The sequence below is a fragment of the Dromiciops gliroides genome, chromosome 2, assembly GCF_019393635.1.
Source record: "Dromiciops gliroides isolate mDroGli1 chromosome 2, mDroGli1.pri, whole genome shotgun sequence".
Taxonomy (NCBI): domain Eukaryota; kingdom Metazoa; phylum Chordata; class Mammalia; order Microbiotheria; family Microbiotheriidae; genus Dromiciops; species Dromiciops gliroides.
The window spans coordinates 513,346,045-513,359,363 of record NC_057862.1 but is presented as its reverse complement, the minus strand read 5'-3'; the positions used below and the strand labels follow the sequence as shown (position 1 = coordinate 513,359,363).

At 34.7% G+C, this 13,319-nt stretch overlaps 1 protein-coding gene across 1 annotated transcript in view; it reads left to right on the top strand.

Annotated features, from left to right (window-relative positions):
* Window positions 1–13,319, top strand: part of CSMD1 (CUB and Sushi multiple domains 1) — a 2,580,735-nt gene that overhangs the window by 1,172,448 nt on the left and 1,394,968 nt on the right. Inside the window, 1 exon segment of the mRNA XM_043985743.1 lies at window positions 1,232–1,426. Coding sequence (XP_043841678.1) covers window positions 1,232–1,426 — 195 coding nt within the window.

Here is a 13,319-nt window from a genome sequence, read left to right as displayed (position 1 = left end):
AAAGCAGTGTGGGTTATTATTATCATTAATTCTGTTGTGTAATTTTGATGGCATAATGAACTAAGTGTAAATTCCCTTAATCAGTGAAAATCAGAAACTCGTTTTCAGTTTTATGGGTTAGAATATTTTCTGTGATACAGGGAGGTTAAATTAACCATCTATGGTCACATAGCTGTCAAGTCAGAAGTAAAACTTGATACTGTTTTCACTCTCTTTTTGATGTACCATTAGGCTTTTCAATTGTTACAATAATGATGTATTACTACAGAGATTACTAGAAAGGTACTTCGGCTGTTTTGGAGGGACAAGAATAATGCTAGTGATTATATATTTTATAATTGCACAAGGAAACAATTTCTTTCTCCTATATTGCTAAAATGTATGTGATCATATGTTCATTGGAAAAATTGTTTCTTTAGAAATAATAGCCATCTTTAATTATTAGAATAATTCAGGAAAAAGTTAACTTACATGTTCTGTTTGCACAGGGCAAAAAGAAACAGTCTGGCTAAACAATTTGGACTTCTCTCAGTCAATATAGCTAATAATTAAGTTGAAAATATCTGTAACAATGGCATGTCTATCCAACGGTAAAGTTGGGGATTTGCTTAACTGATCAGAGTATGACATTGTTGCAAAGGCAGTATTCAAGTTTTGTGGAGCATTTCAGAGGAGAAAATATTGGCTTTTACTCTCAAAAACAGTAAAGTTCTGATTAATGCTGGCCTATACCATAATTACACTGTTAGTATGAAAATGTGGTCAACAGGGTAATTTAGAGAGTGGGAGGGATCTTGATTTACAAAAAGATTGCCTGACATTTTCTTAATTTACTGTAGGAAAAGAGAAAACAAGGGTGAGAAATAATATAGTTTAGCTAGCTCAGAGTATGACTACTCAATCTGAGATCTGTGAAATTGAATGGGAAAAAAATACATCTTTATTTTCATCAACCTGAAACCAAAAATTAGCATTTTCACTCAAGTGTGCATTCAGGTAATAATATACAGGAAACCTCAGGTTTTAAGTAAACTGACAAGAGTCCATGACACAAAAGTCTAAGAATCCCTGGCTTTGAGGCTTCCATAAAAGCCTTTTATATGACTTATCATAGTTGGGAAGATATCTTGTGCTCTTGGTAGTTGTATCAAAGAATCATGTCAACAATTTAAATATCAGAAAAAATGTCTATAACTATTTTGTCTTATTTTTTCTTTCTTTCTTCCAACAGTACTACCTAGCCACACATGTGGAAATCCTGGGGAAATACTTAAGGGAGTCCTCCATGGAGCCAGATTCAATATAGGAGATAAAATCCGATACAGCTGCCTTTCTGGATATGTCTTGGAAGGTCATGCGATGCTTACCTGCATAGTTAGTCCTGGCAATGGTGCATTATGGGATTTTCCAGCTCCATTTTGCAGAGGTACAGAATGCATGCTAACTTACAGGGGGGAAATGTTGTGCTGCTAATTAGTAAATGCATAAGAATGCTTATTTTAAAACTATTCTCATTTAACAACATAAAAATAGGATAAATTCTCAAAATTATTACATATAATCTAAAGTAACACTGTATAGAAGAAATGCAAGGCTAAATCAGACCAAATGTTAATTTATATAGTTAGAGCTAAGAGGGATTCTCAAAGTCATGCCTATCTCAAGGTACTAAAAGGACTGATTGATGTTATTTTTGTGCTACTGCCAATGATCTTGGAAAGATTGGGGAGGTCAGAAGAGATTTTTAGGATCAGCATATAATAGGCACATCACATCACACTTGTTTCTTCTCCTGTTGTAGATGGTTTAATTTTGACCTTGACATTCTCACATCACTTTCACAATTGTGAAACATACTCAGTGAGATTTCATATTTCATTATTACAACTAAAATAAAAGGGAAAGGTATAACTTCATGCTCATTGAATGTTTGGAAGGGGAAAAATTTTAAACATCAAGGACCTTGTTCTTATTAATAGGACAGTCATAGCTGAATTTGAGAATGCTTGCTGAATTTAAGCAGTGAGGGATTAGATACACTATAGTACTCTGATATGCTGATGAGCCCATGAGCTCACTATGTGTACTCTCCCTATCAGTGCAGTTTAAAATGCACTCATGGTTTTAGTCTGGTGTAATCTTTTTCTGTACCCTTGCATAAATGCTTCATAGAGGCTCTATCCAATAAGTTTAATACTTTCCTCTGTTTTTTTTTTCATTAGTTTACCGATAACAATGAAATACTCAGTGGTATATCTGAATCATGATAAACTCATTATAAAATAATGATGATGTGTAATTTAAAATTCTAAATGTGGATTCTAATCTGTCCCCCCAGTTTTGGGGGGAAACTGGCTAAAATCACTGATAAATGAGTTTAGGTTTTTTAAGGGTTTATTAAAAGATAGTAAAAGAAAGAGAAAGATTGAGAACAAATTTCTTATAGCATGATAATCCTAGCTTTCCTAAACTCCCACCTGAAGTCCTTCACCAAGCTGATGTGTCCAACCAAAAGAGGAAAAAGCCCTCTGCCAGCATCAGCTTCTTACTTTGTGTCCTCCTCCCAGAAATGGAAGGTTCCTCAAGTTGATTGCTGATAGGTTTGATAGACAGTACCCATGAGCAAACGACACTTCCTGACACCTCACTTCCTGATGCCAAGGATCTGACTGCATGATTTGCCCTCATATGCCTTCTCCTCATTCCTACAGTAACTCCCCAGCAGATGGCATCACTCCAGTCATTACAATGATAATAATAACAATAAATATCTAGTATTTATATTGTTTAAAGCAATGTTCCAAATATTATATCTTTTTCTTCTCACAACAATCCCAAGAGGTAGGTGCTATTGTTATCACCACTTTATAGATGAGGAAAATGGGACCAACAGAAATAATTTGACTTTCCCAAAGTCATACAACTAATGTCTAGGTCTGGACTTGAACTCAGGTCTTCTTGACTCCAGTTCTAATACTCTATCCACTGGGCCACCTGACTACTTCTATTCACAAATGGCTTTAAGGGTGTCTTTTATAATATTTCTCATTTTCAAGTCATTGCTGGTAATATATTGTAGCCTGATGATATTAACCATGAATTGTCACAACTTTTTGAGTTACCCCCGTTTTTAAAAATTTAAACATTGTGGTACTATACAAATCACAGCTGCAGATTATCAATAGAAGAATATTCATGATTAAAAGAGAGAGAGGGAGCAGCTAGGTGGTGCAGTGGATAAAGCACCAGCCCTGGATTCAGGAGGTCCCGAGTTCAAATCCAGCCTCAGACACTTGACACTTACTAGCTGTGTGACCTTGGGCAAGTCACTTAACCTTCATTGCCCTGCCCAGAGAGAGAGAGAGAGAGAGAGAGAGAGAGAGAGAGAGAGAGAGAGGAGAGAAAAGGGTTATGTTAGTAGGACATTTAGAATCATCAAAAGCACTGTTCAGTTTCCCAAAGGAATCAATATGCTTTCTTCCCCATATTCCTTTTTGTGCCCACCTCATTATCCATCCAAAATGCCTGTCGAAGAAAAGAAGAAAAATGACCTAAAGAAAAGAAAAACAAAAACAACAAAAGAAGAATAGCTAGCAGCAATATAGCAGTGTAAGGTCTCATTTTTCATCACTTTTTTTTTTTTTTTGCGGGGCAATGGGGGTTAAGTGACTTGCCCAGGGTCACACAGCTAGTAAGTGTCAAGTGTGTGAGGCCGGATTTGAACTAAGGTACTCCTGAATCCAGGGCCGGTGCTTTATCCACTGCACCACCTAGCCGCCCCTCTCATCACTTCTTACAACCCTTTGAGGTAGATACTGTCAAGTAATTCATCAATAAACATTCTTATGCAAATGCCATATGCCAGGTACTCTAATTCCAAGGACAAAAATGAAACATGATATGACTTCAAGTATTGTGCCTCTTTGTTTGCTTTTTTTTATTCTGTTGCTTTTTGGGGTGAAGACATGAACACCTAAAATTATATACAAATACAAATGGAGATTGGGAAGTGAGGAGTATATTGGAAGCATTTAACAGCTAGGGGAATCATAATAAGCTTTGGATAAGAGGCAATGTTATTTTAATTTTATGGATGAGGAAAGTGACACCCAAGGAGTGAAAGTGTCCCAAACCTATTACAATTAGATTTTGTTCAGATCTCAGTCACTTATGGGTGTGTTTACCTGTGTGTATATGTATATATATTCTTTTTCTCCTCCTTCCTCCATTTCCTCCTTCTCCTTCTTCTTCACTCTGATTCTTTCAAATGAATTCACTCCTTCCTGCTAAGGCCCCTCTTCTAAGCTCTGTATTGTGGTACGATTCATGACTCTTAGATGAGAATGCAATAAATTTTATGAATTTCTCTGTTCACCCACAAGTGCTTCAAGTTTTATGAATTTCTCTGTTCACCCACAAGTGTTCACCACCATAGCTGACTGTTGTTGACAATTATCCATACAGTCTTTAGTCCTTGTGCCTTCCAGAAATATGTTCTGTTTCCATTCTCTCTGCTAGTTCCCTTTTACCAATGGAACAGTTTTGTCATATCCTACTTCAGGGCCCAACTACAAAGAAAAAAAAATGATGAAACTTGGTCTGAGTTCTTCCAATCTAGGCTATATATTACTTGTTCAATACAACTATTATCTAAGAAGGTCTACATTTAAAATGAAGTAACTTAATGTACTCCCTGAGATCATAGGCATTACCCCTGGTCTTGATTATAGGGAATTAAAACATAGCAACATTCTCCTCTAACCTAACTCTAGGGTTTATTAATAGTATACAGACCACAAGTGTAGCATTCACGTACAAGGATACAAGAAGACATGTGGGGTTTTTTTGCCTTATCATCATCACTAGGGCTCAGTCCTATTCTAGATCAGGGAAATGAACCTACAAATATAACTGCAATACCAAAATCTGTTCTTTTAATAAGTACAGAATAATTCAGAGTGGCTCCTAGGACTTATAGACTGTTTTATATTCAGGCAGACAAAAAAGAGTAAAGACCATTTTAAACTGTACTGATCAATGTTAAGCAGAACCCAGGTACTTTTTTTTGGGGGGGGCAGGGAAAAGAGGGTTAAGTACTTACTCAGGGTCACACAGCTAGTAATTATCAAGTTTCTGGGGTCGAATTTGAACTCAGGTCCTCCTGAATCCAGGGCCTGTGCTTTATCCACTATGCCACCCAACTGCCCCTGAACCTAGGTACTTTCAATGATTTAGTCACAAATATGAAAGAGAAAGATAAATAAAGGGGTTAGGAAAATTAATATAGGGTCAGATTATACCATAGCTTCATGAGTCATTCTAACTGCTGGTGCCTTCATGTCTCCTCTCTGGAGGAAGAGGCCCAATCAAACAAGCATGTACCGATTTCTCTTAACAGCAATGATAATAATAGTTCAAATTAACAGCAATGATAATAGTTCAAATTTATATAACACTTTAAGTTTTATAGAGCATTTTCATTACAGTTCTGTAAGTAAAGTAGTATATTATCTGTATTTTACAAATGAAGTAACTGGGGCTTGGAGAAATTAAATAACTAGGCTCTTTGTCTCCCAGCTAAAACTTGAACCTAGTCATTCCTAATTTCAAGTTCAGTGTCCTTTACATTTCCCTTTGCCAGCTTTTAATACCCCCTCCTATTATTGCCCATGCTATATTGCCCTTGCTTATTTTCCGGCTATATTGGCCTATGAACTACAATTATTTTCATGTTGATCACCTTACTAAGATTGTCATAAGCACTGAAGACAAGTCAAGTTGAGCCAATGTCAAAGGAAATGAAATTTCTGCTTGTTCTTGGACATAGAATGAAAACAATTCTGCCTGATCATTTATTTATTCTCTGATGAAAACTTGTGAAAAATCCTTCTAACTAGCATGAATGTGGCTTACTTCCTCTAATCAGATCTAACATTTAAACTATAAGTGGTCAAAATGATTGTATGAATCTTTTTGCCCTCTAAACCCTTTTCAGACATTCTGCCAACATTAATTTGAAAATTGATATGCCACCCCACACATATATATGATTAAGGACCACTTATAAATCATAATGATAATAATAATTCAATTCATGAGTTGTCCTGAACTAAAGTTACTTCTCTAGTAAGCAACTTAATGAAAAGATTAATCTTTCTGAATTCAAATCTGGCCTAAGACATTTACTAGTTTTGTGACCCTGGCCAAGTCATTTAACCTTGTTTGCTTCAGTTTCCTCATCTGTAAAGAAGAAAATGGTAAACCACTCCAGTGACCTTGCTAATAAAACCACATAAGGGGTCATGAAGAACTGTATATAACTGAACAACTACTGCAATATATGCCCATATATACTTACTAAATCTATTAGGCATCAGATATTTAGATCTATAAGGAACCTTAAATGGCATCTAGTTCAACAATATCATTTTATAAATGAAGAAACTGAGGTCTAGAATAGTTAAGTGACTTGCCTAGGGTCATGAAACACATGCATGTTTTCTTACTTCATGCTTCCTTGCATGGTAACATTTTGCCTCCCTCAAATCCCTCATAAAACTTACATGAGTGGATGGGAGCATGGGAAAAGAAGAGTAAAACATTATAAAGTTTGAAAAAGAAAATGGAAATAGTAAAGAAAAGAACCTCATACATCTGAAATATGATTATTCTCTTACCTTACATAGCTTAAGAACAGAAATTTCAAATAGCACTATTCATTTAGTAAGAACTAGTCCTAAGCAAAAATAATGCAATGTAGAAATTTAATGTTTAAAACCTTTACACCTTCCCTTTCAGCAATATTATTCTTCTTCACCCCAGGGAGAGCTTCCATCTTTTTGTCATAGGATTATAGGATAATAAATAAAGAGGATTAAAAAATAAATAAAAATAACAATGAATGAATGAATGAATGAATGAACTAAAGAGCATAAAGACAATAAACTACAGGGGATTTGGGGGGTCAGCTAGTCATTTATAGATAAATAAATTATAATCTGAAAAGTTAAATGACTTTTTGAAGGTCATACCAATAACTGAATATTTGGATTCAAACTCAGATCTTGCTGCTTCCAATCATTCCTGTGAGTCTGATCAGCTATTGACTAATTCCTTCTAAGATATTAATTGATAATGATGTACATTGAAACCTCTCCTAGAGGCAAGGATTTTGCATCTTAAATAGGGACTCTTCAAGAGTGAAAAAAATACATTTCAAGTCCCAGAGGAATTAATTTTCAATGATTAGAGTGATATTTGGGTACTTATTTAGTGATAGAAGATTTTCCAATTTTATACTCAAACAATTTCCAATGAGCAGATGTTTACTTCTGCATTTATTTATTTAGAAACATGTTAGATTAGCTTCAAGTTTCAAGTGGTAATCTGAGTCGACAAACTATTGAGGAATTGTAGTAGTAGCTTTTTTTCAGATTTAAAAATATAAGAAACAGGGGCAGCTAGGTGGCGCAGTGGATAAAGCACCAGCCCTGAATTCAGGGGGACCTGAGTTCAAAGCTGGCTTCAGACACTTGACACTAGCTATGTGACCCCAGGCAAGTCATTTAACCCCTATTGCCCTCCAAAAAACAAAAACAAAAAAACAAAACAAAACAAAAATGTAAGAAACTATTGTTATCAAATGGTAAGATGGATTCCAAGTAAATTAGAAAGAATAACAAGGTTTGTTTGATTACTTTTCACTGACTTTATAATGTGAGCCTAAAAGAGCTTCATTACCCTCTGAAGAAACCTGGTTCATTAATATTCTTGTGAACAGGTTGGATGAATGTGGTATAAATGTTAGTATAGTTAAATGAGTTTGTAACTAGTTAAACATACCCCAAAGGTGCTGATTAATGGATTAGTGTCAATATAAAGTGAGGTAGTTAATAGCTTGATTTTCTCAGACACATTTTCTTCAATATTTTAATCAATGACTTTGAGGAAGATATAGAACACTTTACTGAAATTCTAATGATAAGAAAGTGAGGAGGTGAATACCTAATTCATTGACCAGAATGAATAAAGAATTTCAGTGGACTGAGATAAAACTTTTTTGTTTGGATTTGGAGTATTAAGTCATGATCAAAAAGGAAAGAAAATTATTTTCCTTTAGGGGAGCCACCATGTCATGAGGCCATTGAAGGATAGTGAATAACTTTGGGGCTCAAATTTTTAAAAATAAATACTCCCAAGAAGAAGATATGGAATTGAAGCAAGTTACTCTTCAATTGTAGTAACCCAGATAAATCATTCTAGTATATGTGGGGATAAGGTGAATCATGATTGGATCTATAAGGACTGGGCAATGGAAGGTTTAAAATAGTTATGTTTGTAGAAGATAACATTAAAGATGAGACTGAACTGGCCAAGACAAAGGTAATAGGAGTATCTGATTCAGACAGTTGGAAAGGTATCATATGAAACAAAAGAACTGCAACAATGAAGGACCGATTAAAAAAGAAAAGAGGCTGAATGGCTGGCTGGGGGAGGGGGTAAACAGTGGTGTCTGCCCAGACCTAAGGAGGAATTCAGCTATCCCAATCTCAGCAGGGAACAAGGAAGAAATCCTGAGCAGTGGGAGGCCCAGGTCGGGAGGGGCACAGGCTCCCTGAAGCTAAGAACCACCACAGCACACAAAGTCCTCCTGGCTGGTTAATTAGCAAGTTGGCTTGAGGTTATCATAGGACCAGAGAACAGGCCAGGTGAGAGAAAAACCTGCCCTGTGAAGCTTAGGACAGTGTAGCTTGGAAGTAGGACCCCACTGTAAGAGGGTTAAAAGTCAATTAAAGACAGCAAGATGAACAAGCAAAGAAAGATGAGAATTATTGAAAGTTTCCTTAGTGACAAAGAAGATCAAGGTGCACCCTCAGAAGAGGATAGCAATCTCAGGGCCCCTACATACAAAGATTCTAAGAAAAATATGAATTGATCTCAGGCCATGGAAGTGCTAAAAAGGGACTTTTAAGAGAAAGTAGGAGAGCTAGAAGGAAGATTTAGAGAGATGGAGGAAAGAATGGAAAGAGAAATGAGAGCAATGCAGGAGAGTCATGAGAAAAAAGTCAACAGCTTGAAAAGCCAAATGGAAAAGGAGATACAAAAGCTCTCTGAAGAAAATTATTGCCTAAGAATTAGGATTGAACAAATGGAAGCTAGTGACTTTAGGAGAAACCAAGCCACAGTAAAGCAAAACCAAATGAATAAAAACATAGAGGACAATATGAAATATCTCCTTGGAAAAATAGCTGACGTAGAAAATAGGTCCAGGAGACATAATTTGAAAATCACTGGACTACCTGAAAACCATGAAGAAAATAAGAATTTAGACAGCATCTTCCAAGAGATTATCAGGAAAATTGCCCTGATATTCTTGAGGCAGAAGGTAAAATAGAAATTGAAAGAATCCGCTTATCACCTCCTGAAAGAGATCCCAAGAGGAAAACATCTAGGAATATTATAGCCAAATTCCAGAGCTCCCAGGTTAAGGATAAAATATTGCAAGCAGCTAGAGAAAAGGAATTCAAATACTGTGGAGATACAATAAGGATAAAACAAGTTCTAGCAACATCTACATTAAAAGACCAGAGGGCATGGAATATGATATTCCAGAAGGCAAAGGAACTGGGACTACAGCCAAGAATCACGTACCCAGCAAATCTGAGTATAATCTTTCAGAGGAAAAAAAAGGACTTCAATGAAAAAGAGGACTTTCAGGCATTTGTGATGAAAAGACCTGAACTGAATAGAAAATTTTACTTTCAAATACAAGACCCTAGAGAAGCATAAAAAGGTAAATAGGAAAAAGAAATCATGAAAGATATTAAAAGATTAAACTGTTTACATCCCTACATGAGAAGATAATACTTCTAACTCATAAAGACTTTCTCAATATTGGGTAGCTGAAAGGAATACACGTAGAGAACACAGGTCTGAACTGAATATGAAGGGGTGATATCTGTAAGGCATTTATTTTTTTTTCACACTTGTTTTTTGTGGGGCAAGCAGGGTTGGTTTCTTATGTCTGGGGCCTGATTTGGGCTCAGGGCCTCCTGGGTCCAGGACTAGTGCTTTGTCCCACTGTTCCACCTTGCTAACCCATGATGACATCTTTAAAATAGGGTTGAGGTGTAGGAGGACTGCACTGGGGGAGGGGGAAGGGGAGAAGTAGATTGGGGAGAGGTAACACATGAAGGAAACAAGAAAAAGCTTATGGAGGGGTGGGGAAGAGGGGGAAGGAGTGGGTGAGTGAGTGAACCTTACTATCATCAGAATTGCTTCAAAGAGAGAATAACATATATACTCAAGTGGGTATAGTTATATATTTTTCCCTGAGGGAAAGTGGGAGTGGAAGGAGATAAAGGGAGGGGGGAGAGGGAAAGGAGGGAAGGGCAGATTGGGGGAGGGAACAGTAAAAAGCAAAACACTTTCAAGGAAGGTGAAGATGTTCTGCAAAACTGCACATTTATGGCATATTCAATTGCTTGATTTCATAGGGAGGGTTGAGGATGGAGAGAGGAAGAAAAATTTAGAACAAAGAATTACCTAAAAGACCTTAGTCTCAACAGAGTGGGCTCAAGGAGGGAATAACATACACACTCAATTGGGAGAAGTAATCTATTTAACCCTATAGAAAATCAAGAGAGGAAGATGATAAGAAGGGAAGGATGAAAGAAGGGAGGACAGAGTGGGGTAGGGGGCAGTAAGAAGTAAAACATTTTCAAGGAGGAATAGGGTAAAAGAAGATAGAAAATAGAGTAAATATCATGGGAAGGGAATAGGATGGAGAGAAATAGTTATGATGTTTGACCTTAATGGCAAAAATATGGTACCTACTCTGTTGGACCATTGTGAAGAAAATTCTTTGTCAAGTTTAAGCTACTATATAAAAGTTATGATTAACAGGATGCTATCAGAAAAAAAAAATGGAAAGACCTACATGAACTGAAGCAGAGTGAAATGTAATATATACAAAATGACAGCAATAGAGAAATATGATATTCTGGGAAGCATGTGTTTATTTTTAGCAATGCAATGATCCAATATAACTCTGAAGGACTTGTGAAAATTGCAGTCCATCTACAGAGAAAGAACTGATGGTATCTGAAAGCAAATTGAAACTCATTTTCTTTTGACAATTCCTTAATCTGAAGCTTTGTTTTCATCTGTTTTCTCTTACAACCTAGCTAATGTGGAGATGTTTTCCATAACTACTCATGTATAACTTATACTAAATTACTTGAGTTCTTGGAGGTGGGATGTAGTAAGTGAGGGAGGAAGAGAAGTTGGAACACAAAGTTTTAAAAAATTAATGTAAAAATTTGGAAAATAAAGTTCTAAACAGAAACAAAGTAAGAAAAGAATATAAGTAAGGTTACATTGTTGCACACACATAAACAGACACAAAACTATAACTACTTAGTGACGATGTCTTTATTTTAATAAGTAAATAAAATGGAAAGGAATATTTACATAAATGTTGTTGAACAAAGTTAAGAATCCTGAATTAATCATAAAGTGGGATAGCATGAATTTGAGAGTAACAACAACTTTTTGTTTATGAAAAACATATAAAATATAGAGATTCATTAAAATATTGAAATGAAAGTTTGAAGTAGAATTTATTCTGATTCAGCAAAAAAGAGAACAACAATCAATATTTGAGAAAAGGAAAATATTGCAAAGCAAGTCATATAAGGAAAGAAGTAATGACAATAAGGTAATGAAGCAAAGTCATTGTTCACAGTATGAACCAAGAGTCATATATTTCTAAATACTGAAAGAAAAATCTATCAAAATTCTAAAATGTCAATAACAAATTATGTTGTTGATAGTTATTTAGTTTTCTATTTTACATACATATATAAAGATATCTATATGTATATATAGATATATATGTATATATTTCCAAAAATTGTACTTTATACTTATAAAAATATAACAGAAAGATGAATAAGAAATAATTTATGAATTTGGATGGAATATTTAGAATAAATATCTAATATACATCAATAGTTCATGCATGATAATCTTAAAATATGTACCTTTGTACATTTTTGGCATCAAATATCTTATTTACACAAATTAATCATATGCTAGAACAAAAGAATTTGTAAATAAATTCACAACAAAAGCGCAGTTAAATATATTCATTAGTCATGAGAAAGCAATAAAAGTTTATTAGTTGATTCATACAAAATAAAATGTACAGACTTAAACAGACCAACATATTATATTAAATAGTGACCTTTTCAAAGAACTAAATGTAAAGCCCATTATGTTAAATGACATAAAACATATCTAAATATGAAAATTTATGAATTGCATTTAAATCATTCTTTAGACAAAAGTGAATATTATTGAAAGATAAAATTAACATCCTAGGAATGTAAATAAAGACTAAAAATCAGTTAATGGACAATGCAAAAACAGCTACCAAAAATTAATGGGTGAAATAAAAAAAAACATAATAAAATTGGAAGAAATAGATTATTGACCTGATAAAAAGAGGTATTTTGAAGACCAATTATATCAGTAAATCTTTGACTAATATACTGATAAAAATAAAAAGGGTAGTTCCCAAGATGAAAAGTTATAAAAGAAAACTCATAGGGGCAGCTACGTGGCACAGTAGATAGAGCACTGGCCCTGGATTCAGGAGGACCTGAGTTCAAATCCAGCCTCAATCACTTAACACTTACTAGCTGTGTGACCCTGGGCAAGTCACTTAACCCTAATTGCCTCACTGAAAAAAAAAAGGAAAAGAAAACTCACAAAGGCTATAAAGGAAATAAATTTTAAAAATTTAGAAATAAAATGACTAATTTTATGGAAATAAAACTGAAATAAAATTGATGGATTATTTGAAAATTATAAAATACTCATTTTCATAGTGCAGGAAATGGTAAACTATACCCAATTTCAGGGAAAAAATCTAGCAAGTCATCAATAAAGTTCCAAAGAAGAAATAATTTCTCATCCAAATGGATTTATGTGTATTAAATGCATTATTAAATGTCATCATCTTCGCCACCATCACCATATTCTAAACTTTTCAAACAGAAAGTGCACTCTGCAAAATTCCCTTTAAGAGGAAGTTATAGGAAACTAACGAGGAGCCTTTCATGATAGAAAGAAACTAGAAGCAAATACAACTACTGAATAAACATGAAAAAAACTAATAAAATGTTGGCAAGTAGAATACAGCAATCTATTAAAAATTATTCACAAAGACCAAATTGTATTAGTAGAAAGAATGGAGAGTTTTACATTATGGAATCTAATAAAGTAATTAAACATCAAAATATAAAAATACTTTC